This window comes from Tursiops truncatus, chromosome 19, assembly GCF_011762595.2.
Source record: "Tursiops truncatus isolate mTurTru1 chromosome 19, mTurTru1.mat.Y, whole genome shotgun sequence".
Taxonomy (NCBI): Eukaryota; Metazoa; Chordata; class Mammalia; order Artiodactyla; family Delphinidae; genus Tursiops; species Tursiops truncatus.
This window is the reverse complement of record NC_047052.1, coordinates 50,412,364-50,439,805: the sequence shown is the minus strand read 5'-3', so window position 1 is coordinate 50,439,805 and position 27,442 is coordinate 50,412,364. Positions and strand designations below refer to the sequence as shown.

Here is a 27,442-nt window from a genome sequence, read left to right as displayed (position 1 = left end):
GGAGGGACGGGAGGGGCGGGACAAGGCGCCCCCGCACCCCCCCGCACCCCCCACGAAACCGGGCGCCGGGCCTCTGGCGCCCCCCGGTGGGGAGTGGCAGGGCGCCTTTGTGAGATGGGTGAGTGCGCGGGCTCCCGTTCCCGGGTTCAAACTCCATCCCTGTCTCCCTTCCTAACATGGGAATAGTAATAATAAAACAATAACACCAATACTAATAATAATTTATTATCAGTAATAATAATTTTAAAACTTAAACGAGTTCATGAAACTCCTCTGCTCACAACACTCCTTGGTTCTTCTCTCACTCCAAGTAGAAGCCAAAGCCCTCAGAGTGGCCCACAAGACCCTGAACGATCTGCGGGCTCCCTTTGCCCTCACCTCCTTCTCTCTCCCCTTTGCTCACTCAGCTCCAGCCACACTGGCCTCTTCGCTGTTCCTCATACAACCATCCAACTTCAGGGCCTTTGCACTTCTTGTTCCTCCATCGGGAATGCTGTCTCCTCCAGGGATCCAAGTGGCTCCCTCCCTCCCCTCCTTCAGGTCCCCACCCAAATGTCACCTCCTCTGAGAAGCCCTCCCTGATCTCCCACGGTTTATCCATTATCGCTGCTTTATTCTTCTCTGCTGTCTTTATCACCACTCTACATATTTCACATTTCTCTGCTTCAGCGACGATCTCCCTCACGAGAACATGAGCTCCACGAGAGCAGGGATTTTAGACTGTCAGCAAGAGGAATCGCTGATGTTCTCACACTTCGGTTGTTTTGGAATTTCTAGGGATTGTTCACTCATCGCTGATTAGACCCACAGCTAATCGTGAGCTGATACACCAGCCCCTATTACCATGTCACAAACTTGTGGATTAAAAAAAAAAATTTTTTTTATTTGGCCGTGCGGCATGTGGGATCTTAGTCCCCCAAACAGGGATCGAACCGGGGCCCCCTGCAGTGGAAGCATGGAGTCTTAAACACTGGACCGCCAGGAAAGTACCAGACTTGTGGATTTTTCCAAATATACTGATGGGACTTCCCTGGTGGCACAGTGGTTAGGAATACGCCTTCAGGGACTTCCCTGGTGAAGCGGTAGTTAAGAATCCACCTGCCAATGCAGGGGACACGGGTTCGAGCCCTGGTCCGGGAAGATCCCACATGCCACAGAGCAACTCAGCCCCTGTGCCACAATTACTGAGCCTGCTGTACTCTAGCGCCCGTGAGCCACAACTACTGAAGCCCGTGCGCCACAACTACTGAAGCCTGCACGTCACAACTACTGAAGCCCATGCACCACAACTACTGAAGCCCGGGCGCCTAGAGCCTGTGCTCCTCAACGAAGAGTAGCCCCTGCTCACTGCAACCAGAGAAAGCCCGCAAGCAGCAATGAAGACCCAACGCAGCCCAAAATAAATAAATAAATATAAATAAATAAACTAAAAAAAAAAAAAGATGAAGAAGGCAGCCAGTGAGCTTGTAGTTCGGACACTGTCAATCTTGGGTTCCAATCCTGCTCTGTGTCCAGGTGATCTGGGCCCTGAGGTAGCCATTCCTGGCCTCTTTTTCCAGATGGCTCAGCTGTAGAAAAGGGACCCCCCAGATGCCCACTCTGGTGCTCCTAGCGTCTAAGAGCAAGTATCTAAGAAGTTTGGTCCCAGGACTTCCCTGGCGGTCCAGTGGTTAAGACTTCGCCTTCCAGTGTAAAGGGTGCGGGCCGGATCCCTGATGGGGGAGCTAAGATCCCACATTGCCTTGTGGCCAAAAAACCAAAACATAAAACAGAAGCAATATTGTAGCAAATCCAATAAAGACTTTAAAAATGGTCCACATGGAAAAAAGAAGTTTGGTCCCAAGGACTAACCGTAGGAGTTGAGATCAGTTTTGGTGTCCTGCCCAGGGGCCCGGGAGGGGGAGCGTCTCTGGCTCCTGCACAGCGGGCCAAGGCTTGCTGTTATATACACCCCTCCCCCCAAGCTGGGTATGCATAGGGGAAGGTCGCAGGCTCCCAGCCAGACCGCCGGGCTTGCAGCCCAGTCTGACACTTACTGCCTCCCTCGGGGCCTCGGTTTCCTCACCTGCGAGGTGGGACTATCAATTCCCACACGGGGGCTTCTGTGAGATACCCCAGGTGAAGGGCTCGGAGCAGTGCCTTGGTAAGTGTTCTGAAAACGTTAGTCATCGTGTTCCTCTGCTCGGGCTGCATGCAGCCAGCCTTTCAGAACTGAGGCCGTGAGCAGGTGGAAATCACTGGCAAACTTCTTTACGCGGCCAGGCCACGTGAGGTCTTCCGGGAGCTTGCAGGGGACTAGAGGATGTTAAGAACTGCCATCCTCCTTCAGTGCTTTATTACGCACGCGGGGGAAGTAGGTCTAGAGCTAGGAAGGGGGGCGGTCCCTCTCCTGGAGATCCCATGTATATGCTCCTCCCCCTCAAACACCCCCAGGGGCCTGAAGAGGAACGGGGAGCATCATCCCAGTTCAGCCGCCGTCACTCCCACTGGCTATGGCAGTCGCCTCCTCGCTCGGTTCCCCACACGGCCGCCAGAGGGCGCCTGGGAAACCTAAAACAGCTCAGCTCTCTGCTCGGAACCCTCCCGGGGCTCCCGCCTCACTCACGGTCAAAGCTGTCATCACCGTGGGGCTCAAGATCCTTCAGGATAGGCCCCGTTTGTTCTCTCGGACCTTACCTCTTGTCTGCACCCCCTTCTTCCCTAGGTTCCAGTCACAGGGCCTCCTCGTTGTTTAACATTCCACCCATGCTCCTCCTTCAGGGCCTTTGCACTGTCTGTTCTCACTGCCTTGGGTGCTCTATCCCTAGATCTCCCCGTGGTTCCCGCCCTTATTTCATGCAGCTCTCTGCTCAAATGTCACCTCCTCAAAGAAGCCTTCCGCTCCCACCTGATCCTGAGGGCCGTCACGTGCAGTTGGGCAGGTTGTTCATTACACAAAGCACTCGCTTGTATGAAGGGGGCTGGACTCCAGGTCACATGCTGCTCTCCAAACTCTAGGAGAAACGGGTGCTGTTTTCTAGTTCACACAAAGGGGTTCTAGTGGATAGCAGCTGCTTTGTCCACTCCTTCACTCTGTGCCATGGATTGAGTTGTGGCTTCCCAAAAGATACGTCAATGTCCTAACCCCTAGTGAATCAGGTGTGAATGTGATCTTATTTGGAAATAGGGTCTTTGCGGATGGAATCAAGTTAAGATGAGCTCATACTGGAGTAGGATAGGCTCTAATCCAATATGACTGGCGTCCTTATAAGACACACTGAGGTACAGGGAAGATGGCTTAGAAGGAGAGACTGGAGTGGTGCGGACACCAACCAAGGAACACCTGGGAGGGCCAGAGACTGGAAAAGGTAAGGAAGGATCGATCCTCCCCTAGAGTCTCTAGAGGGACTGTGGCCCTGCTCACACTTTGATTTGACACTTCTAGCCTCCAGAACTGAGAGAATAAATTTCTTTCTTTTCAGCCACCCACCCAATTGGTGGTACTTTGTTATGCCAGCCATGGGAAACTAACACACCCTGCTTGATTTTCCCCACATCTCTGACACTGTACACGTTTATGGTCAGTCCTCGCTGTGAGCAGGTGCCCTATTTGTGAATGAGTCCACGTGTTAAAACGTCTGTGATGCCACAAACTCGCAGCACTTCCATGGACACGCACAGAGTGGCAAAAACGTTGAGTCGCTAAGGCGGCGCCCTTGTACTGGAAATGAAGTATCCTTTTGGGGGTCTATTTAGTGCCACGTGTCTCACATTTTTGTGCTTTTGTTGATTTTACTGTTTTATTTTTCATATATATATATTTAAACTTAATTTTTGGCTGTGTTGGGTCTTCCTTGCTGCGCGCGGGCTTTCTCTAGCTGTGGCGAGCCGGGGCTACTCTTCCTTGCAGTGCGCGGGCTTATTGCCATGGCTTCTCTTGTTGCGGAGCACGGGCTCTAGAGCGCAGGCTCAGTAGTTGTGGCGCATGGGCTTAGTCGCTCCGCGGCACGTGGGATCTTACCGAACCGTGTGCCCTGCATTGGCAGGTGGATTCTTAACCACTGCGCCACCAGGGAAGTCCTGATTTCTCTGTTTTAAGTGGCCCCCAGGTGTAGTGCTTTGTGCTGTCTCAAGTGCTTAAGCACAAGAAGGCTGGGATGTGCCTCACGGAGAAAACACGGGTTAGAGAAGTTTCACTCAGGCACGAGTTCTAGTATCGTTGGCTGTGAGTTCAACGTTAACGAATCAGCACTATACATTAAGTGAGGTGTCTTTAAACAGAAACACACATAAAACAAGGCGATGTCTTGACGGCTTGACAAAAACGTGACCAGAGGCTGGCAGGAAGCTAACCCTGTATTTCCCCCCAGGAGCGATGGTTCAGTATTTGCTAATTCCGTGTTCCCAGAGACCACAGAACCTTAGCAGGAATGATACGAATCGCCTGCGTTTGGTTGAACTTTTTCACTGTCTGCCTTCTCCACCACCAAGCTGGCCCTCCCAGGACAGGCACTTGTCTTGTTCAGCTGCACCCCTGTGCCTGGAACAGGGCCTGGCGCCCAGTAGGGGCTCACATGCGTATGTGGACTAAGCCCTCGCAATCCCCCTCTCCACCCACCTGTCGCCCCTACCCCCGGACTCCAAACAAGTCCCCAGAGACCCGAAAGCAAAGGGGGCCGGGGGGGGGGGCGTCAGTACAGTTTTAAAAAAAAGGATCGATTTTTAATTTACAAGAGTTCCAAATGTACAGAATTCTCCTTTAAAAAAATCGTTATACACAATAAATACAGTACAAAAAAATTTATCTTACAGTACTAGTTTTGTCTCCAAGATTTCGAAATCTGGCGTGGGTGGCTGGCGGCAGGAAGAACAGAGGGAAGACTGGCTGGGGAGGGGGTGGGAGGAAGACCCCGGTTTCCTGTTTTGGAGGTGCTCGGATTTCAGTCGAGGGACTGGAGGCTTCGCAATCTCTCGTTCTCATTCGAGCGCACACAGAGGGACATAGGACACGGAGCGGGACGCACACACATGGATGGGACACAGCTGCCCGCGGGCGCAGCGCTCCCAGCTGGGGGTGCCGGCATGCAGGCTCACGCCGCCCCTCCCGTGCGTTTCCTTTCTCGGCCTGTGGGGGGCGGTGGGGAGAGGCTGAGCGCAGCTCGCAAGGACCTGCCGGCTCTGAGCGCCCTCCACGCAGGGATCCGTGAAGCCACACGGACAGGCCCGGTACCCGGAGACGCGTGAGCAGTGGGGACAGCCAGGAAGCCCTCATCCCTGGCAAAAGCGCACGTGTCCCCCGGTGGGGGGGCGGAGTGTGCAGGAAATGGGAAGAAATAGGAAATGACACACCAGGATTACCCCCTCCTTTGGCAGGGGGACAGTTTACATTACAGCCCCTCCCCTTAATCCACGACCCCCACCCACCAACCCGGCTGAAGCAGGAGGTGGGGGGCGAGGCCTTTGTGACTCAAATAACTTAGGCAAGAAAAACTCAAGGGGTCCCCAGCTCGTGTCCCCCAGGAGGCTGAGGTCGGACGCCCGGCTGCCCCCCTCCCCCCTCCCCGCGGCGTCCCTGCGGAGCGAGGGGACAGGGAAGGGAAGACCAGCCCGGTGTTATCTGTTCAACGTCCTGGCGCCGAGGCCACCGTTGTGACTGGAGGGCGGGTAGGCCTCCGGCCTGTGCAGGGGCGTCGGGGAGGCAGGCGTGACCGCCGCCGGGGCGGCGTGTGGGTATGGGGGAGCGGGCGTCCGGCCGGGGGCCTGTTGGAGGTTCAGGATGCTGTCGATGGCGCTCTGGAGGTGTTCCGTGAGCGTGTCGTCCTGCGGGCTGTCGCTGGAGAAGCTGGCCTGGTCCACGTCGGGCGACTCGGACTTGCGCCGCTTGGCCGGGGGCAGCGGGGGCGCCTCCCAGCCGGGCTCCCGGCTGCCGCTGCCCTGCCCGGCGCCGGCCGCGGGTTCGGCCGGGGTGCCCTTCAGCATGCGCTGGTACAGCTCGTCCTCCACCGCCGCCAGCTCGCGGATGAGCCCGCTGGTGGCCTCGTCCACTTTGGTGGGCAGCGGGGCCGGGCTGCCACCCCGGGCTCTGCCCGCTGCCGCGCCCTCGGCCGCCCCGCCGCCCGAGGCCTCCACGTTCTCGCGGTAGGTCTTGCGGAGGGGCAGGCGGGGGCAGTGGGGGGCCGGCGCCGGTGGCTTGCGGTCGGCAGCGGCCGGCGGCGGCGGGTGGTCCACTGTGCCGTTCATCTGGCCGGTGGCGGGGGGCGGCGGCGGGGGCCGGGGCGGGGGCTCGGCCGCCTTGAGGGCGGCGGGGGGTGGCGGCGGGGTCTGGTGCACCGGGTCCAGGGCTGTGTTGTGGACGACCTTGCTGAGTCCGGCTTCCTGTTTGATCTTGAGCTTGAGGCCAATGCGGCTCCGGGCCTCATAGGTCTTGATGGGCGGGCGGTTACGGGAAGGCATCGGGCCGTCCTCGTCGGCGTCCAGGGAGGAGGCAGCGGAGGACAAGGCAGATGAGGACAGGGAGGAGGAGGACGCCCGGGCCCAGCTCACGGAAGGGGAGCCGCCCGCCCCACCGTGCCGGATCACCAGCTTGGTGGGCAGGTGCAGAGGGGGTTGGGTCGGGGCCCCAGACGCTGAGGACGGTGATGGGCCGTGGCTGGGGAGCCGGTGTCCCTCGGAAGAGGCGGCGAGGGGGAGGCCGAGAGAGCGCGAGGAAGACACATACTCATCTGCAGGAGAAGGGGGCCAAGAAAACCCAGGGGGTTAGGGAAAGCACGAGGCGCCTGCAGAGCAGAGCTGAGAGGAGCCGGCGTACACTGAGCGCCTACTACCTGCCAGGCCCGGGGCTAAGCCCTTGACGCATCGAGTCCTGAGGACATACTGCTAGGTAGGACCCCTTCCCCAATTCCCAAGTCCCCCCAGTGTGCAAGCACAGGTCAGCACCGGAGAGGGGACGCCCCCTCCACTTCTGCAGCCCAGGCACCTCGCTTGCTGCACCCCGGCCCTGGCTCTGCTCCCCTGCTTTTCTATCCCCTGGGGGTGGCAGAATGTTCCCTCCATCCAGGCCAGGATCGGGGAGGTGAAATGGACACTTGGTGATGGAGGAGGAGGAAGGTGAGCTCAGCTTTCTGTGGTTTCAGAGCCGGGAGCACGCGGCAGGAAGGCGGGACTCGGGCGCCGCCCAGTGGTGGGGTGAGGTAAGGCCACGCACCCTGCTCCCGCCCCAAGTCTAATTCGGCGGCTCTGGCACTGGGCACTACGCGGGTAGGAGTGGGGTACTCCGCCTCTCTCCCCTCTCACCAGGCTTCTCCTTGGCCAGCTGCTTGTCCAAGGCCAGCGTGGTCTTTTCCTCCTGAATGAACATTCGGTCGATCATTACCATCTCCGCTGAGGGGCTCACCCTCTGAGGGGGGAGAGAAGAGAAGATGGGCAAGTGAAGAGGTGAGGTGGGGGAGGGGACGCGAGCCACCGGCATGGATGGGACACATTCCAAACTGTCCTTGTGATCCCACCCAGCCCCCCTCCCTCCTTCTTGCCCAGAGGGGGTGAGGGGAAAGGGCAGGGTCCCCCGGGGAAGAAGGTGATGGCCACCCTACCCGGGACTCCTCCAAGAGCAGGAGGCGGTATTTATTGAGCATGGCCTGGGTGCGTTTCAGCAGCTGCGTGGAAACCGTCTCAAACTCCTCGTCCACTGTGGAGGAAGAGAAGGGGTCCGGAGGCCCAGATGTTGGGGACCTAGGGACCCGCAGATGCACACGGAGCTGGGCGCATCCTGACCCACAGTCAAGGGCGCGTGCAGAGTTGCACTAGCATCTGCTCCTCGGCACCCTCTTCAGTCCTCGCCACCCGCCTCCACACGCCGGGGACAGGGTGGGGAGAGTCCCAGGGGAGGCCTCACCTTTGTGGTAGTCGTTGGGGGAGGGGAGGGCACCCTGGTAGACGTGGTAGGGCAGGAGGCGATGCAGGGCGTCCTCAAAGGAGGGGAAGGCCGTCTTGTAGTCAGGGTGCAGGACGGAGCCCTGATGTTTGTGCAAATGCTCCAGGAAGCTGGGGGTTGGGGAGGATACCACACACCCACACCCACACACAGCACCCACACACACACAAACACACGCGCACACACACACAGAGCTGGTGGTGAGGCCAGGAGACAGCAGATCCTGGACCCTGAGCCCCAGGCCACAAGACAGAAAACGACGGGACAGGGAAAGGAACGCTGGGGGAGTATGTGTTAATGGGTGCTGAATGTGCCCGTTCTGCCTCAGTGCATCTCTGGTGACAACCAAAGGCAGTAGGCGCTATCATTATGCCTATTTTACAGATGAGGAAACTGGGGTCCACAAAGGTGAAGTCCCTGACCCAAAGCACCTACAGCGAGGAAGAGGCAGTGCTGGGAGTCAGAGGCCAGAGCTTGAGACTCAGCTTCCATGCAATACCGTCTCCTGCCACCTGGGGTCAGCATGTCCCCGCTCTGCCTCTGACCCAGCAGCAGGCTTGGGGAGGGGAGGTTGGGCCCCTGGTTGGTTGGTTGATAAGATCCTGTTCTCTCAATGGGCTGTTTTCTAGCCCAGCACGTAAACATGTACGAACGTACATCATACACCAGACATAATGTCCCACCAGACATGCTTGGCTGTACCCTGTGCTCTAGACCAGCAGCCCCTACACATCACGGAGGCAGGACCTGGTCTGGCTGGTGTTTCCAGAATCCAGCACAGGGCTGGGCACCGTATGAGGACACGACCAACGCTCTCGGTGGAAGGAGGGCAGGAGAGAGGGACAGACCACAGGCAAGCCGCCCATCCACCCAAACATCGGACCAGCCACGCACCCGTCTCATTACCATCCGTCCATCTACTCACCCAGGCCCCCATTCATCCTTCCACCTGCCCAAATGCTCATCGCCCATCCCCTGATACGAAGCACTGCCTGCCCCAGGCCTGTCTGAGATGCTGGGGGTGCAGAGGTGACCAGGCCACGCCAAATCCCTCCCTCTTGAAGCCGGCAGCCTAGCTGTCTCATGAATGCTCCTAACACGGCCTCACCGAATCCTCACCCATCACCCTATTATCACTACTATTCCCACCCCGCTTTCTAGAGGGGGAAGCTGAGGGTCTTCAGGGAAGTGGCACTGCCCAAACCACAGGGCTAATGGGAGGCGGAGGGAAGGCACGAGGACTGGGCACTGAACTCACCAGGCTTCTTTGCTGGGCTGAAGGGTAGGTGGCTTCTTCAGGCTGCTCAACTTGCACTCATACTGCGGGGGGGGGGGGGGGGGGGGGAGAAAGGCCAATGAGAGGTACTGCGACAGAGGAGCCTTCCCTTGGCAGCCTGACCCTCTCTACCCCCCAGCCCGGGACAAAGATGGGAGGGGGCCGACGGCGCCCGAGATGGGGTCCTGGTCCCAGCTGCGGGACGCTCTGCCGCGGCTTCAACCTGCGGGGAAGACCCGGGCTGGACACGGTGAGGAGAGGGTGACAGGCAGGCTCGAGCCCTCGGTGCCCTCCACCTGGGTCCCCTCCAGCCCCTTATCCGGCCTGGGTCTCTCGGCCTCCGCCTGGTGTCTCCCTCCCTGCCCACCAAATGGCCCTTGAATCCCTCGTCCTTGTCCGGCATCTGATTTGCAGACTCTTCTCATTTTGCCTAAATCTCTCTCTTGACTTCCCTTGCTCATGCCCGGTCTTCCCTCTCAAGCTCTTTCGAATCTTGGTCTCCGCCTCGGTCTCCCCCAGACCCCGCACACTCCCTGTCTCGTCCCTCCAGCCTGGGTACCACTATCCTAGTTCTCCCCGCAACCTCCCCCCTCCATCTCCGCTGTCTCTGTCTGACTCAGTGTCTCACTGCCCACCCCGCCCTGCCCCTCCATCTAGGGTCTCACCCCACCTGTCCCGAGCCCATGCAGCCCCTCCTCCTACAGTCAATCTCTCACCTGCTCCAGTCCCCAGTGACCGTCGGGGTTCTCACTCAGGCCATCTCTCCTATCATCACCCTGTCATTTTGGTGTCCGGGAGGGGTCTCTGTCCAACTATCTCGGTCTCCCGTGTGGCCCCCCCGCCCCGCCCAGACCGTCCTGGTGTCCCACCCATCGCCAGGCTGTGTCTCATCTGCTCGTCTCTGTCTGCCGGTCAGCACCCCTGCCCCCCTCCGGTCCCCGTCCCGGTTTCCCGGCGATGTCGCTCGGGCCCTAGCCCTCCACTCTGGCGGCCCCTTACCTGCAGCCCGGAGGACTTCCCTGGCCCAGATGCAGCGGCCTTGGCCACAGTCAGGGTGGGGAGGTTGCTGGCAAAGGCTTTGCTCTCGGCGGGAAGCAGAGGAGGGAGGCCTGGGGACGAGGTGGGGCAGACAGGACTCAGGGGTCACTGGTGCGAAGGTGCCTCCAAAGACGCGACCCTGCACCCCTCACTTCTCTGCTTCTTTGGCCTCAGTGGCTGTGTCAGCCCTGGAGGGAGCGCCCCCGGAGGGACATCTGGAGAGACGGCCCTTCCTCCTCCACCTTCCCTGTCCTGGGAGGTCTGGGCGACCCCTTGGGCTCATGCCCCCAGGCTCTGCCCTAGCCCGTCCTCCCCGGCCCCCAGCCCCCCATCCACCCACCTTCGGGCCCCCCAGCCCTCGTGCGTGGGCCACCTCTCCCCTACCTGCAGTGGCCACGGGCGCCGGGGCCGGGGCATGGCTGGGGGCGGTGGAGGTCCCAGATGGGGCCTGCCCGCTGACCAGCCCGGAGGCGGTGGGGCTGCCGAGGGGCCCCAGGCTGGCGGAGGTCTGCGGGGCGGCGGGGGCGCCCACAGCCTTGCTCTGGAGGATGATTCCGGACGGCACCTGAGGAGGGCGACAGGTGGCTGGGGGGCACACGCTAGGAGTGGGGGCGGCCAGGAACCAGGGCTGGGGGCGAAGACAAAGCCATGGAGTGCCAGGGGCTCCGATGGGACTTAAGGGGGGGCGGGGCGGGCGGGGCCGGTCCCTTCCTCCGATTACCTGGTGAAATCTCTCGAGAAGAGCCTTCGGCTGGGGCAGCGCCGGGAAGGGGGTGGCCACCATCTGGAAGGTCCGAGGAGGTGGGGCGGGGGTCGCGGCGGGCTCGGGGACCAGGTGGAGGGTCGGAGGGGGCGTGGGGGACTTGTGGGGCCCCTGGCCAGGGGGGAACTGGAGCTGGAAGTCGGGCGGCGTGGGGGCTGGCAGCCTGGAGGACGTCTCGGAGGAGGAGGCCACGACAGAGGAGGTGGAGGCTGGGGCCAGTGGCCCCTCCAAGGGCTGGGAGGGGGGTCGCAGAGGGGGCTGCGGTGGGCCTGGGGCACTGGGGGCCGGTGTGCTCGCAGGTGGGGGGACGCCCAGCTGGTTCTGGATGACAAAGATGCTAGGCAGAGTGGGGGGGGCCTGGGGCGGAGGGCAAGGGTGCAGGGCAGGCTCTGAGGGTGGCCGGGACAAGCTCTGGGGCTGCGAAGGTGGGCGGGAGTGGGGTCGGGAGGGCGGGCGGGAAGGGGGCCGCGGAGGGTGCGGGGAGGGCAGGTGAGGGCTGTCTCCCAGCGGGGCCTGGTGAGGTAGTGATGGGGATGACGAGGGGCCTGGGCCCTTCAGCGGAGCCGCCGCTGGGATCTGGGCAGGGGAGGGAGGGAGAGCGGAGGGGGCGGGGTCAGAACCAGCCTTGGCTCCCGTTGCCCCAAGACACTGGGGACCCCGGCCGCTCCCACCAGAAACCCCCGCTTCTTAGCCACCCCTTGTCCTGAAAGGACCCCACCACCCTTCCCGCCTCTCACTTCTGAACTCCCCACCTCACCGCTCCACCCGCCCCCCTCAAGCCCTGCACACGTCCACCTACCTCATTCCCTCAATCCGCCCCCCACCTTCCCCCACACTGTCTGTCCCCACCTCCGCCTTCCATCCATCCCCCCATCCCCCGACACCTCTGCCCTCCGATCTCACACCCCTCCCCATGTGCCCCCCCAGTCCCCCCAGATGAAGGCGAGCTCTGCAGGCTTTGGGGGTAGCAGCATAGGAAGCAGTGGCGGCGGCGGGGGCACTACGCCAGCTGCCCAGCGGATAGGCGGGGGGGGGGGGGGGGGGGGCCGGGGAGCACGAGCACAGCAGCAAGGGGGGGAGGGAGGTGGCCAGGAGGGGGCAGCGTTCCAGCCGCCGGCCCTGGCCCGACCGTCCAGCTAACCCAGGAAAACAGATAGCAGCACAGACACTGTGGCTGCATACTGGGGCGGGGGGCTGATGGCCGAGGAGCGCACGGCTGGGGACTAGGGGATCCAGGGAGGCAGGGGTAAGGACTGAAACTGAGGGTCAGGGTCAGGCCCCTCTGGACACCAGCCCATGAGTTACGGGTCCCCTTCTAAGTGTCCGTGGCCGCTGCCTCCGTGTGCCTGTGTGGCCGTGGCTGCACGCCTACCTGGGAGCCACGTGAGCCTGCAGGTACGGGCGTGCATGTGTGTGTGCGTGCGTGTGCACACTCATGTGTCAGACTTGCGCACGCAATCCGGGCACTCGTTCTGTAACACGTACAGTGACCTCGCCTACAATACACCTCGGCCAGAGCGCCTCAGCCCTCTGCACTCTTTTCCCTCAGAGGCCACCTCCCCAAGAACCGTAACCTCAGCAGCTACTGTTGAACCAGCGAGCACCACCGGGTACCTGACACTGTGCTGGCGGCGCCTTTCTGCTCACTGTGCCCCAGTGACGGTGCACACTGATCCAGCGCGTACGGCTGGGAACCTGTACCCCACTCATGTGGTCTCTCCACGGTCCCGAGAGCTGTGATGATATTGGACCCATTTCACAGATGAGAAATTGAGGCCAGGGAGCCAAAAGTACTGGTCGAGTCTTGGACAGGTGCTCGTCATCTCCCTGGCTTACCTACACCACCCAGTGAGTGACTTCCAAGCTGAGCAAGGAGGACGCATGCTCAGAGGGCTCGGGGGACTTGCCCAAGGCCACCCACGGCTGCCACGCTCCAGAGCTCGGGCTCTTTGCTTCAAGCCCCCAAAGTGGGCCAACTGACAATTCCGGAGTTATGGCTTGCTTTTTAAGCCTCCAGGCTTGGCCCTGCATAACTTCAAATTCAAAGTTAAAAAACCAACTAACCTATCAACCACTCTCTCTGTCCCCAAAGGCTTGCCACCTCTAAGGAGGTATCAGAAGCTTGGACCTTGGCTCTCAAGGGGCTGGTGAGATTGTCACCTGGACAACCCTCTGGAAGGCGGTTTGATCTGGTGCTTTTGAAAGACCCTCGAGTTGACCTGGTAATCCCCCCTCCAGGAATCTGGGATAAGGGGCATTCAGGAGCACGTTCACAGGGCTGGCCACTGTGGGACTATTTACACTAGAGAAAACAGGAGAAGAAACCCAATGGCGGCAGCAGGTGAGTAGCTGAAGTGAGTAAGGGCGAAGGGAGCCGGCCCACTCGACACTTCCCCCCACCCCCCCAAGCACAGGCTTCCGAGGGTTTGGTGAAGTGGCAACACAGCCGTGCCAGATGCTAAGGGAGATAAGGAGAACGGTCCATGACGCGGTCACTGGACCACTGGCTAGACTGCATTATGGACAGTGGATTTGCCAACTGTATTGTCTCACGGCTAGATTTGCGGAATCTGATAACTCTGCTGTGATCAAGTAAGAGAATGCTCTTATTCTCAAGGGCTGAAATACTATGCTAAAATATTAAGGGGTAAAGAAGCATGATGTCTGCAATTTACTCTCAAATGAGTCAGGGAAAAAAAAAAAAAGTAGACATGCTGAGAGGGCTACAGCTAGAGCGATCGCAGCCAGATAGATATTTACAGTGGGTAAACGTGGCGGGGCAGCCGGCTTCTGAGGCGGCCCCCAGCGATCCCCGCCTCCTCGGATCCAGTCTCCCACATTGTATCAGGGTTGGTCTCTGGTCAAAAGCGGCCAAGAGAACTCAGGAGAAGCGACCACACGTCACTTCCAAGATTAGGTTATACTATAAAAGACTGTGGCTGCCATCCTGGGTGCTCTCTTGCGCTCTCTCTGCTGGATCAGGCACTTGGGGGAAGCCAGCTGTAGAGCATGTTGTGAGCTGCCCTTCGGGGAGGCCTCAGCCTCAGTTCGTCTCTACATAGGCCCTCCCTCCTGCCAGCAGTTGCACGAGTGCACCATCTTGGAAGCAGATTCTCCAGCCGGGTCAAGCCTTCATATCACCGCAGTCCTGGTTGATACCTTGACTATAATCTCCTAAGAGATCACGAGCCAGAACCTTCCAGTTAATCTGCTTCCGATTCCTGATCCTTAGAAACCATGTGAGATAAGTTAACGTCTGTTGTTTCAAGCTGCTACATTTGGGGGTGGTGGTGGTGGTGGTAATTTGTTACACAGCAATAGACAACCAATACATCTGGTCAGAGAGTAAAGAACTCTCATGAGTATTATTCCCATGTACTAGTCTTATAAATTTGCTGTATGTTTGAAATGATTTTAAAATGAAAAGTTTAGTGAATTCCCTGGAGGTCCAGTGGTTACGACTCCGTGCTTTCACTGCCAAGGGCACGGGTTCAATCCCTGGTCAGCAAACTAAGATCCCACATGGTGTAGCCAAAAAAAAAAAAAAAAAAGAAAAAAAATAAAGAAAGAAGAGAAAAGTTAAAAAGTAACCAAAAAAGTTTAAAAATTAAAAAAAGAATCTCATCCTCATTAAAAATACAGAGATAGATACACACTCCCCCCAAACCAAGTCAAAAACCAAACAACATACTGGGGGAAAGAGTTGCAACTCATAGCCTAGACAAAGCTCATCTCTCTCATATACAAAGAGCCTCTAGAAATCACAAATAATAACAAGCAGTGAGAAAAAAGATGATCAGACAGTGTGCAGAAAAAGAAACACAAAAGGCTGAACTGTATCAAGAGATGTTCAACCTCACTTGTAATAAGAGAGACGCAAATCAAAACACCCTATGGAACCATGTTCAGGCATCGCATTAGGAATAAGCCGTATGTCTCATAAAGACACTCGTGCATTGCCTTTGGGGGTCTACACTGGCACCATTTGCTACAGCCTCAGAGGAATGCAATTCAGCAGCAGCTGTGCAAATTCTAAGTGCACCTGTGCTTTGAACCGGCAAACAGGCTTCCAGGAAGTGACCAGAGAGATACGCCTGCACATGTGGGAAATGACAGGTGGATGAGTTGTTTACTGCAGCTCTGTGTGGAGGACCAAAGCCTGGACGTGGTCTATCGTGCATCAGGACAGCACTTCCGGGGATGAATGCTCACCCATCCCTATCTGTACAGAGGAATACTTTTCCTCTGTAACAAAGGACCAAGGAAACTCCCCATGTGCTGCCCAAGTAAGTGGATAACGTGCTACCTGCTGGAGAGAGAGAAATGTAAACCCGTATTTGCACGAGGCTGTATATACACAGAGCTGGAAGGAGATACAAAAAGTAAGTGCTGAGGCTACGGGGAAGGGCCGGGGGCTGGGAATGCAGGCATGGGGTGGGATGCTTTTCCCCGTACTTTAAAAATGCTTTTTCATGATCGAACCATGGGACTATAATACCTAATGTCAAAAGGACAAACGTTTTAAATGGATGGGAAGAAAAAAAAGCAAGGCCGAAAGGAAACGTCATACCAAGAATGTTACCAGTGGCTTCTGCATGCTGGTATTGTGGGTGATTTGTTTTTCTTCTTGGTTCTTTTCTGTATTTTCTAAATGCTCTAAAGAAGCAGGAAATTATTTTTATAATCACTTTTTTTTTAAGCTCCCACATGAGTGGACTGTTTACTGAGAGATTCCAACTGCCCGTGAGGAGATGGGAAGATGCTCGACTGACGCAGAGAATGAGAGAGAAGCGAAGGAGGAGGAGTGCATTTTTCCGCCTGGCCAGCAGTGAGTCGGCTGCTGATCTGGGGTTGAGGAAGCCGTGGGAGAAGGCCTTCACTGGCACAGACCTCACAGAGGAGCAACCGGTTTGGTCCATAACATGCTTGGGAAGCACTTACAGTCAACCCTCTGTATCCACGGGGATTGATTCCAGGACTCCCTCGGATACCCAAATCCAAGGATGCTCACGTCCCTTATATAAATGGCACCGTGTTTGCATATAACCTATGCACGTCCTCTCGTATATTTTAAATCATCTCTAGATCGCTTATAATATCGAATATAATGTAAATGCTATGTAAATAGCTGTCTGAGCGCAGCAAAGCCAATGTTGCTTTTTCCGGAATATTTTTCCCCGAGTATTTCAGATCCGCAGTTGGCTGAATCTGGGGACGCAGAACCTGTGGATACGGAGGGCCAACTGTATACCCTCTGGTCCAGCCATTCTGTTTCTAGAAATTTACCCCTACGGGTATTCTCATGCATGTGCAAAGCCTGATACAAGAATACGTAGGGGAGTGTGGTCTGTTACCAATTCCACGGGAAACCACCTTAAGTATTCATGAATAGGGGACTGAATAAATGAAGCCTTGAGTGTCTACGTAATGAAATAAAGACATCAAAAGGGTTGGCAAACTATGGCCCAGAGGCCAAATCTGGCCTGCCACCCGCTTAGCTGACCATTCTGTATGGCCCGCAAGCTAAGAATAGTTTTTGTACATTTTTAAATGGTTGAAAAGAAGTCAAAAGAAGAAGAATATTTTCTGACTTGGGACACTGACAGGGGATTCAAATTTCAGTGTCCATACATAAGGTTTTATTGGAACACGCCCATGCTCATTCATTTATCTAGAATCTAGATCTAGAACTGCTGCTAGGCTATGATGACAGAGACCTGCAAAGCCTAAAATGTTTCCTGTTGGCCCTTCGTGGAAAATTCACCCGGCTTCTTTCACGCCTTCAGGACTTTCAACATGCCCGGCCCTGTTCAAGCACTTTACATACATTAACTTATTTATCCCTCACAACAACCTATGAAGTAGATGCCACTATCATCCTCCTCGTTTGACAGGTCAGGAAACTGAGGCACAGAGCCTGTAAGTGGCAGGGTCGGGAGCAGAGTCCCTGTTCCTAACTTCCCCTAACAACAATTCTCCGGGACGGTGGTTTTCAAGGCACACCTAGTGCCCATCGGTAATGGCTCTCCCTTTGCTCTCGCGGTGGGCTGCTCAGCGCCGGGCGCGTGCTCGTATGTGTGGCTGGGTTCCTTCCTCCACTCATTTATTTTACAAATGCTCACCAAGCATCTGCTGCAGGCCAGGCACTGTTCTGGGCGCTGGGGAGACAGCAGGGCCTGAACGCACACAACTCTCTGCCTCGTGGACTTTACGCTATAGTGAAGCGTATACGTTACAGAGAGGCATTCATGTTACAGTGAAGACAGTTAACAGGGAAAACAGGCGGCCTGGTCAGAGGGTGGTCAGTGCTATGGAGAAATGCAACGCAGGGAAGGTGGCAAGGGAGGGCCGGGAGGAGTCAGGAAGGTGACCAACTTGTCCTGGTCTGTCTGGGACCGTCTCAGTTTTAAAACGGAAAGTCCCGTCTCCCGAGATCCTCCTCGGTACTGGGTAAACTGGGCTGGTTGGTCACCCAAGGAGCGAGTCTAGACAAGTACCTGCAGGGTGTGCAACATTAAAGTGGCAGAGTACACGTGTGCCCTGGCCTGGCTCTCAACCACAGCACTCAGAAAAAGGGCTCCTACCAGCCCCACGTTCCAGCTGAGGACGGGAGCTCGTGAGGCTCGGAGAGGGGACTGCCCTTGGCCCCAGGGACCCAGGCCTGGTCCGACCACTCTAGAGACAGTGCTTCCAACCTGAGTCTCTCATGGGCCAGGCGGCCCCTCGCCCCTCCCCTACTCCTGCCTGGTCTTCCTCTCTGGGTAGAGATGACCTGAGGACATCCTGGCCCCATGTCCCTCTGGACTGACCCATAAACACAATAGCTAAGATAATAATAATAGCAAATATTTATGGAGTGCTTACCCTGTGCAAAGCACATATTAACTGGTTTATTTCTCCTAACAGACCTATAAAGAAACTATTATTCCCATTTTCCAGATGAGGAAATCAAGGCTCGGCAGTTACAGGGACTCGCCCAGGGTTAGCACAAGGCCTGACACATACGTAGTGCACCCCTTTCCCTAAACAACTGTTGATGGAATGAAGAAACTAGTTGCTTCAAGTCACATGGTGAGTAGCAGAGCCTGAGAATGAAATCATGGCTGTTTAAGGCCAAGGCCCAGCTGATTTCTGCCTTCCTGGACCTCGCTTATGTTATTCCCTCCTCTTCCTGCCTACCCTAATCCACCCACCCACTGGTCCTTTTCAAAGGAGTACAACATCCATCCTCTCAAATGCTGATGTGCTAATGACTTATATGAGACAATGGCTAATTTCTCTAATATGTAAAGAGTTTCTACAGATCAACAAGAAAATGACCATTAACCCCAAATTTGAAAATGGCCAAGGATATGAACAGACAATTCCGTAGAAAGGAAAACACAAATAGCTCTAAATCTATAAAAACCTGCCCCGCCTCATTTACCGTAAAACAAAATGCATATTAAAACAAAACAAGAGAGTATTTTCACCTATCCGATCGGCCAAGTTCAATATTGCTGAGGGTGAGGGCAAAAAGGCACAGATCATATATTGCTGATAATCTGTTAAACCAATTTACACTCCAGAGCAATTTGGCAATATCTGTCAAAACTACAAATACATTTGCTCTTAGACCTAGCAATTTCCTTTTAAAGAACTTATCCTACAAAGAGACACATGTAGAGTTCTTCTTTGCAACCTTGCTCAACCACAGCTAAAGACCAAAAGTGATCTAAATTCCCAACAACAACTGATTAAATAAATAATAGTACCTCCACACAATGGAATACTATGCAAGAATGAAGTACAGTCTCCAAGATGAACTGTTAAATAATAAAAGGTGCAGAATGCATGCAGAGTACACTATCACTTTGGTAAAAATGGAAGGGAAGGAATCCAGTTGTCATTTTGCTCGTCTATGCGTGGGAAAGGAGTGCCAGAAACTGCCTTGGGAGGGAAAGCAGGAGAGGGGGCTTTGACCTAGACCTCTTGGTATCTTCCTTAAAATGTGAGCTACCTGAAGATTAGTTACCCAGATGGGAAAATGATCATTCGAGGACCTAATCCATTTCCTGCTGTGTGGATCTCGTGTCCCTGACTAGAGTGTGGTCTCAAGCATCCATGACTGTCCGGAGACCCTCAGGAAACATCTGGGGAGCCAAGGAGAGCACCGTTTCCCAAGCCAGCGAGACAGAGAGGCAGGCAGGGCAGCCAGGGAGCGAGCGGAGGGAACGGGGAAGGGGGGCGAGGGGCAGGGCTGGTCTGCGCTGGGACAGAGGCTGCTGGGGTTCGTCTACCTGGGGGGCCGGCGCCGGGGAGGCCTGGCTGTCGGGGGCCTGAGGGCCAAGGCCAGCTCCTTTGGTGACGGGGGTGGTCAGGGCTGGGTCTTGGGCGGGAGGCGGGGCGCTGACTATGACCGAGGCGGGCACGGAGAGGTGGGGGCCCTCTGTGGAGAGGGGCTGCTGGCTCCTCTCCTGAAACAGGCAGCCCGCACAGGGTCAGAGGCCATCCCCACGGACCCGCGGCCTCCCCACCCTGACACCCCGCCCCCACTGATGCACCAGGGAAGCGGGTGGTGGGAACCGGCTGGGGGGCACCAAGGCCGGGGGCTGGGAGGGAGCCCCAGGGTCCAGGAGGCCACAACCCGGGGCAGCTCCGAACCCTCAGTCCCGTGAGTCGTCTTCCAGCTCCACCCCAATGTGCATCTCTCCTGCCCCATCTGTCCGTCCATGTCTCAGCCACTGTCTCTGTGTGACCCCTCTCCAACCCTCCAGCAAGTGGGCAGTCTGTCAGCCAGTCACTCTCCTTGTCTGTCTGTCTCTGTGTCAGTCAGTTGGCCCTGTCACCCTCAGGCCTCCTCCTCGGGGACCTGGAGCAGGGGGGCCATGTCTGAGACGCTCTCCCTAACCCACAGGACCCTCCCACCCGCTGCTTCAACCACACCCGGTTCCAGCTCTTGGCCCCTCTCCACACAGACCCCCCGCCCCTGCCCGGCAGCCCTGGTTACCTGGGGCAGGAACATCTGCAGGGAGTCCTGAGTGAGGATGGCCGTGGCGGCGGCAGAGGGCGGCTGCCCCAGGACCATCTTCTCCGGGCTGGACGCCAGGCCTGGGCTGGGCTGGGGGGTGGAGGCCTGAGCCGGGGCGGCCTGCGGGGCAGGGCCCTGTGCGGGCTGCTGCTGTTGCTGTGCCTGCGGCTGCTGGAGGCCCAGAGGCAGCGGCGTGCTGACCGCGGGGGACGCCTGGGGCGCTGTCTGCACTGCGAGGACAGGCGCGGCCTCCCCAGCGGCGGCGGCGGCAGGGGTGGCGGGCTGCACCAGACCGTCGGGGGCGTTGAGCATAGCCACGGCGCTGGGGGGCAGAGTGACCCCCTGGAGGACGGTAGTGGCGGCAGGGCCGGTGGGTGCCGGCTGGCTCTGTGTGGGCAGGCTGCCCGCGGCCAGCGACACGGGCATCTGGAAGAGCGCTGGCTGGCCCACCTGGATGGGGGCCGCCGAGAGGATGTGGGCTGCGCTGTGGGCCCCGGAGTGGGGGGCCAGCACAGGGCCCAGGCTCAGCGGGCCCGCCAGGTTCTGGTTGGTGAGGATGGGGTTGGCGATGAGCTGTCCGCCCGCGTGGGGGGCTGCGGCCGCCAGGATCTGCCCGCCCACGTTGGCCGGCAGGGCCGAGAGCGGCTGGGGGAGCTGGACTGCCGACGTGCCGGGCAGCAAGAACTGGTTCTGGCCCGGCAGCATGTGCTGGGCGGGGATGACGATGCTGCTGCCTTGATTCAGGAGGTGCACGCTCATGGGCTTGCTCAGGGCCCCGGGGGGTTGCGGCGGGGCCCCGCCCGTGGTGGTGGCGGGAGGCTGCTTGAAGACGTTCGCCTGCAGGGCGGGCGCCGGGAAGCCCGACAGCACCACGTTCTGGCCGGCCTTGCCCGCCGCCATGAAAGTCAGGTTCTGGGGGGCCTTGGGCTGCTGTGGGAGGCCCCCTGCCTCGCCCTGGATGGTGAGCGTGGCGCCCGCGGGGGCGAACGGCTTGGGTGTCAGCTGGTAGAGCTTGGGGGGCAGCACGCCGGCAGGCTTGGGCTGGATGGGCGTGGGCGTGCGGTGCAGGATCACATTGGGCGCCGGAACCAGTGGCGACGTGCCGAGGCCCGGGGCCACCGCCAGCGGCTGTCCCGAGGGCGCCCCGCTGGCCGCGGCCGTGGCGGCTCCCGCCCCTCCGAACACCGAGTTCCCATTGAGCGTGGTGGCCACGGCGGCAGGGAGGTTCTTCTGGATGACCAGGCCAGCCCCCTGCGGCGAGACGCCGGCCGATGCCAGGGTCACTGGCTCTGAAGGGCCAGCTGCCGAGGCCAGATAACCGCTGACGGGCACCTGCTTGGCCAGGAGCTGGGAGGTGGGCGGGTTGAGTGCCATGACGGGCTGGCCCACCACCTGGATGGGAGCCAGGCCGAGAGTAGCCGCCGCGGCGCCCCCGGGGCTGCCGTTGGGCAGGCCCTGAAGGCCTGGGATGGGCTGCAGGGTCACGTTGCCCAGGCCCACGGGCTGCAGGAAGGGCTGGACACTGAGGGCTTTGCTGACCACGTCCTGGGGCGGCACCAGGGCCTGGTGGGTCAGCACGGTGGGCGGGGCCTGCAGCCCCAGCAGGTCAGCCCCACCCGGGAAGAGGGCCTGGGGCCCCGTGGCCACGGCGGCAGCCCCTCCGGTCCCCGCTGGGCCAGCCCCGCCATCCGCAGGCTGCAGCGTGGGCAGCTGGAAGGGGCCCAGGTCCAGCTCGGCCTCGGCTTCGAGTGTCTGCTCGGTGATGTTGGCCTCCTGGAGGCTCTGCTGGAGGATGTCACAGGGCTGGTCGGCGCCCCCGCCGCCCCCGCCCCCCGCCGCCGGTGAGCCCAGGATATCATCTTCCAGGAAGTCGAGGTCCACGCTGGGGGCCGGCTGGCTGGGCTCTGGGTTCAAGTGGTTGCCAGAAGCTTCTTGCACGTGGAGCTGGAGGCAGGTAAGGTGTGAAGGAGAGAGCCGAGGTTAGCAAGGGGCCGGGCTCGGCACCGCGGAAGCAAAGGGCACTCGGAGTCAGGGCGGCAGGGATAGGAAGAACCTTCCACCTAGAAGTGGCTGGACCCGGGTTCAAATGCCAGCTTTGCCAGGGCTGGGCTGGGCAACCTGGGGCTTGCTTAATCCAGCCTGTTTCCCCATCTGCGCACGTCAGCAGAATGTAATAAAAACCATTTTCTAAACAGCCGTACAGGCCCGTAATACTTATCTGCAATTCCCAAACCCGCAAGGCTCTGGAAACCACAAACGTTTTGCTAACTGTAGGCTGTAAATCCTGAACGGAACTCAGGTGATGCTCTGAGGGAAAGGCATAATTCACCCACGTAATGTGACTCGCCTTAAGTCCGACCACAGAAAAGCGAGTGTGTTATGTTACATGCCGCACACACATATTCTGCATCACCTTTCCAGTATCTGAAAAACCCTGAATTCCAAAACAAGCCTGGCCCCAAAGGTTTCAGATAAAAGATCGTGCGGTTCTGTTAAAGGCAGCAGCGGCAGCAGCTACCGGACGGGAGCCTCACTTGGTGCCCAGCGCGACATGAGCCTGACTGACTGACTGATTGATTGCTTGCTTGCTTGCTGCGTTGGGTTTTCGTTGCAGTGCGCGGGCTTCTCATTGCAGTGGCTTCTCCTGTTGCGGAGCGCAGGCTCTAGATGGGCGGGCTCCAGCAGTTGTGGCACACAGGCTCAGCAGTTGTGGCTCACGGGCCCAGCCGCTCCGCGGCACGTGGGATCTTCCCAGACCAGGGCCCGAACCCGTGTCCCCTGCATCGGCAGGCAGACTCCCAACCACTGCGCCACCAAGGAGGTCCCGAACCTGATGTTTCTTAAATGCTTTCCGGGATGGCAATCCAGGACACGAGTGTGTAATCGATACATGCACGCATTTTTGAGCAAATATTCTACAAGTAATAATCATGCCAATGGCATGGAAAACCCACTGATACTTGACCAGGTAATGGATCAAAACCTGTAGTTCGGGGGCTTCCCTGGTGGCGCAGTGGTTAAGAATCTGCCTGCCAATGCAGGGGACACGGGTTCGAGCCCTGGTCCGGGAAGATCCCACATGCCGTGGAGCAACTAAGCCCGTGCGCCACTAGTGAGCCTGCGCTCTAGACCCCGCAAGCCACAACTACCGAAGACCGCATGCCTAGAGCCCATGCTCTGCAACAAGAGAAGCCACTGCAATGAGAAGCCCGCACACCGCAACGAAGATTAGCCCCCGCTCGCCGCAACTAGAGAAAGCCCACGCACAGCAATGAAGACCCAACGCAGCCAAAAATAAATAAAAAAAAAAAAAAAAAAAAAAAAAAAAAAATAACAACAACACCTGTAGTTTGAAAGATTCTGAGTTAATCCAAGTGGAGGGCTCAGAGCAGTACCTGGCTCTTGGCTGGCACGCGGGAAACATCTAGCGTTGTTACTGTCATTATTACTGTCCATGTTGTTGTTAATAACAGCCCAGTGAGGTGGGCACTGCTCCCTCCTTGCCTCCCAGACCGGGGAAAGGGGTCACCCTGCTGCGGAGTGGAGGGCAGTGCCTGGCAGGATGGGGCTCCGGCTCAGCCCCCAACCAAGGACCAGGCAGTTCTGAGTTCCTAACGGCTAAATGGCCATAACCAAACCCGCCTCCTAGGACAGTCGTGACATTCACTGACGTCACATACAGGAGGTACTGAGAACCTGACCCGGGACGTTATGGGTATTAAAAGAGGAGGGCATGGGTAAGAATAATGCGTATTGTTATTGTAATGTAATGCAAATAACATGTAAATGTAATAACAAGAACATAAGGTTTGTTTGTTGGGTTCTGGATTTAGTCATTTATATTACGCCAGATAAAGTATTTGGAGTGTTACTGTGGTTGTTGCGAGGATTAAATGAAAATTACTGTAAAGGGCCTGGTATATGATAGGTATTCGGTAACTGATAGTTATGTTGATGAAGAGGGAGGAGGGGGGAGCGGGAGGGAGAGAGAAGAGGGGGGGAGGAGGAAAAAGGAGGGGGAGGGATGGGGAGCGAAGTGGGGAGGGGAGAGGCCACAGGAGAGGGAGAAGAGGGAGGGACGGCTGGCACTGAGTAATGGCCCGTCGCACAGTAGGTGCTGGATAGAAGTCCACTGTGTTCCCCGCTCGGGGCTTTGCTCATCACCCCAGCCTTCCTCTTCCAGGTGGAGACTGAGATCCACAACAGTCGATCCCCTTCCCCCAGGTCACATACTCCACCCGTGGCTGGGCCGGGACAGGACCCCCACCCCCCACCCCCGCCCTGCCCACTGTGAACTCCACAGCCAGCCTCTGCCTCTGTACCACCTCTGTAGCAGCTGCCCTCCAAGGCCAGGGACTGAGGACCACACCTCCTTCTCTGAGGGGCCTGAGGGCACAGCTGGGGGTCCAGCAACTCCGGCCTCACCTCCACCCCACACTGCTTCTCAGTGACTGCCCCCTGACCCCCTCCCGGCAAAGTGCCTAAGGGGACAGTGTGACCCTTTCTCCCCTCCCCCACTGGCTGCCACCACAGGCCCCGAGCCCCCGGGCCACTTACCCCAGGACCTTCATAGAAGGCACTTTGGGCCTCCCCGGGATTATCCAGGAGGTCATCACTGTCAAGCTGCAACAAGACCCGCCCCCACCCAAGGTCAAAGGTCAGCTGGGCAGTGGGCCGGCCCACCTCTAGAACAAAAACCAATTTAGGGTTACATGGGACAAAAAGACAAAGACGAGGTGGGGGGGCTGAGGGGGAGATTCGAGGGGTACAGGAAACTCCGCCTCCAGAAAAGATGCCCCAAAGAAAGGGGCTTGGCTGCAAGATTAAAATGCGAGGCAACCCCAGCACTGAGTCCGAGCCTCTCCCGACACGCCTGCCTTGAACTCTAGAATCCTGCCTCTGTGGCTTTGCTCAAGCGTCTTTGGTAACACATCTGGCAGGGCCTGTCACCTTTGTCACGTCCTCCCGACAACTGTCAGTCCCTTCCTACTAAGTCGCTCCTTCCACCGCCCAGCCCAAGCACCCGGCACGCCCTGCCACCCGGGCACCTAATGTGCGTGCTGTTCCCGTGTCTAGGAGCACAGGGACCTGTCTCGTTCCCGCAGACATGGGCAATGCCTAGAACAGGCCCCAAGCGCCCAATGAATGTCTGTCCACAGCCAAGCCTCCCCAGTGTCTCTGTCCAGCTGATCTTCTTCCAGAACCCTGGTATATCCAATAGCCGCCCTTGGACTTCTACAATCCACCTCGAACACCCAGTCTCAGAGAACGGTACCACCACCCACTCAGCTGCTCAAGTCAAGTCCAAGAGGCATTCTGGATGCTCTTTCTTCCTCACCATCTAATCCACCAGCAAGTCTAGTGATTCTGCCTCCCAGACAGATCCCAGAGCCAGCGCCTGGCACCTGCTCCTGTGCCTGCCCTGGGGCCCAGGCCACCAACCTCCACTCCACACTCGCCTCCGCTCCACAAATTATGTGATACATCCCCTCTCAAGGAGCAGAGCTCCGTTCCCTCCCTGTGAGTGTGGGCGGGCTTAGTGACTCGCTTCTAGTAAATGCAGTATGACGGAAGTGACAGTGTGTGACTTTGGAGACTAGGTCATAAAAGGCACTGAGCTTCCTCCTGGCTCTCTCCCTTGGGTCACTTGCTCTGGGGGAACCGGCTGCCATGCTGTGAGGACACTCAAGCAATCCTATGGGGACGCCCACATGGTGAGGAGCTGAGGTCTCCAGCCAACAGCCACGGCAGTGAGTCATTGTGGAAGCACATCCTCCAGCCCCAGACAAGCCCTCAGATGACAGCGGCTCCAGGCAACATCCTGACTGCTACTCAGGGTAGACACTGAGCTAGACACCCAGCTAAGCCACTCCCCAGTTCCTGACCCTCAGAAACTGAGAGCTCTAACAAATGTTGTTTTAAGTCACTAAGGGATGGGATAACTTGTTATGCAGCTGTAGGTGACTGATACAGCTCCTCATGGCTCAACAGACATCCACTCTCCCCCACTTTGTTCCATTCTCTGGAGTGCAAACAGAATGTGGCATTCTCCTGCTTAATAACCCATCAGAACTGCCTGTCACGTTCAGAATAAAGTCTGAACTCCTCAATCAAGGTCCTCCAAGCCCTTCATGACCTGGTGACTTCTGTCCACTCCAGTCTTACCACCTTCTAGTTTCCCCTTCATTCCGGCCCCACAGGCCTTCTTTCTCAAACTTTCCAAGCTTCCTACCTGTCCTTCCCCTGCCCAGAGTGCCATGGGCACCTCCCTTTAATCCCTCAGGTTCACACCAGCTAGAGAAGCCCCTGCTTCTGCCTCCCATTCATTTTCTTTTAAACCTCTTTTGTTGTGCAAGTGACACTATTATTTCTTATGCTGCTCTGCATGGTGCTTCCCACCATCACCTTTATTAGCTCTCTGGTTGCTCTGTTTACCAAGGAGATGTGTATGGAGTGAGGGCAGGGATTTGCCAGCTCTTTCACTCTCTGCCCTAACCCTGGGGCCTGGCTCATGGAAGGCAAGGGGCAGATGTCTACTGAATCAGGGGGGAGCGTCTCTCAGCTCCCAATTCCACAGGCCCCTGCCCTGGGGATGCTTCTCCCTGCCCCAGCACTCACCTTCTCAGATCCATGTAAGAAGTCATTGAGGGCCTGAGGGTCACTGAAAGAGAGGAGAGGAGAGACATTTGAGGAGATGAGGGACAGGGGAGGGGAGGGAGAGGGTGGGGGAGGGCGGGGTGGGGTGGGGAGCCCATTACTCACCAAATCACGTCTAGTAAGCATCTCCCATCCTCATCATCCATCGCCACTGGACGGGGCGGGGCGGGAAGAGGGCAAGGGAGACAAGTTAGATGTCGGCAGCGTGCCAGGACCCTCCCTGCAAGGACCATTCCCTGGGGCCAAGACCCCTGGAGGGGTCAGGGTTTCTGTCCCCTTAAGTCTAGGGGCATGGGTAGGGGTGGGGCAGGTGCCCTCTGTACCAGAACCTCCTGATCAGAGACAGACAGCTGCCTCTTCCTCCTCCCTCTCTCTCCCCAGCATCTGATGACGATGGTGATGACATCAACCCAGACTGAGTCCTGATCACATGCAGGCCCCGTGCTAAGTGCTTCACACACATGTAGCTCATTTAATCCCCACAGTATCCCTCGAGGTGAGTCCTGCCACCCCCGCTCTGCAGATGAGTAAAAGGAAGAGCTGAGACCATGGTTCTCTGCCTCCCAGCTAGCAGGTGGCAGAGCCAGGCCTGAACCCAGAAGTCTGGCCCCAAGCCTGTGCTCCTGTCCTACACGTGACTGGGTGAAGGAGGGAGGGAGGGGAGGCGGCATGAAGGGGCCCGGGTTCTGGGTCCCCCTGGAAGACACATGCAGCGTGGTTCTCAAGGAAGGGAAGAGAGAGGGGGAGGGACCAGGAGGGTGGGCGCTCTGAGGCAGAGGCACCGCCGGA

General features: G+C 57.8%; 1 protein-coding gene across 10 annotated transcripts in view; it reads right to left on the bottom strand.

Moving 5' to 3' along the window:
• Positions 1–4,679: 4,679 nt before the first annotated feature.
• Positions 4,680–27,442, bottom strand: part of BICRA (BRD4 interacting chromatin remodeling complex associated protein) — a 75,736-nt gene continuing 52,973 nt past the window's right edge. For 5 of the 10 annotated variants that reach the window (XM_073796076.1, XM_073796075.1, XM_033845761.2 and 2 more), the window contains 13 exons: positions 26,759–26,804; positions 26,615–26,657; positions 24,554–24,619; positions 19,976–21,940; positions 19,266–19,442; positions 10,945–11,562; positions 10,608–10,788; positions 10,185–10,294; positions 9,168–9,229; positions 7,871–8,019; positions 7,569–7,663; positions 7,273–7,375; positions 4,680–6,701 (listed from right to left, as the gene is read on the bottom strand). In XM_073796076.1, coding sequence (XP_073652177.1) covers positions 5,593–6,701; positions 7,273–7,375; positions 7,569–7,663; positions 7,871–8,019; positions 9,168–9,229; positions 10,185–10,294; positions 10,608–10,788; positions 10,945–11,562; positions 19,266–19,442; positions 19,976–21,940; positions 24,554–24,619; positions 26,615–26,657; positions 26,759–26,799 — 4,719 coding nt within the window. In that variant the 5' untranslated portion in view covers positions 26,800–26,804 and the 3' untranslated portion in view covers positions 4,680–5,592. The remainder of the gene's footprint in view (positions 6,702–7,272; positions 7,376–7,568; positions 7,664–7,870; positions 8,020–9,167; positions 9,230–10,184; positions 10,295–10,607; positions 10,789–10,944; positions 11,563–19,265; positions 19,443–19,975; positions 21,941–24,553; positions 24,620–26,614; positions 26,658–26,758; positions 26,805–27,442) is intronic. The other 5 variants (XM_073796077.1, XM_033845767.2, XM_033845766.2 and 2 more) reach the window with 5 other exon arrangements.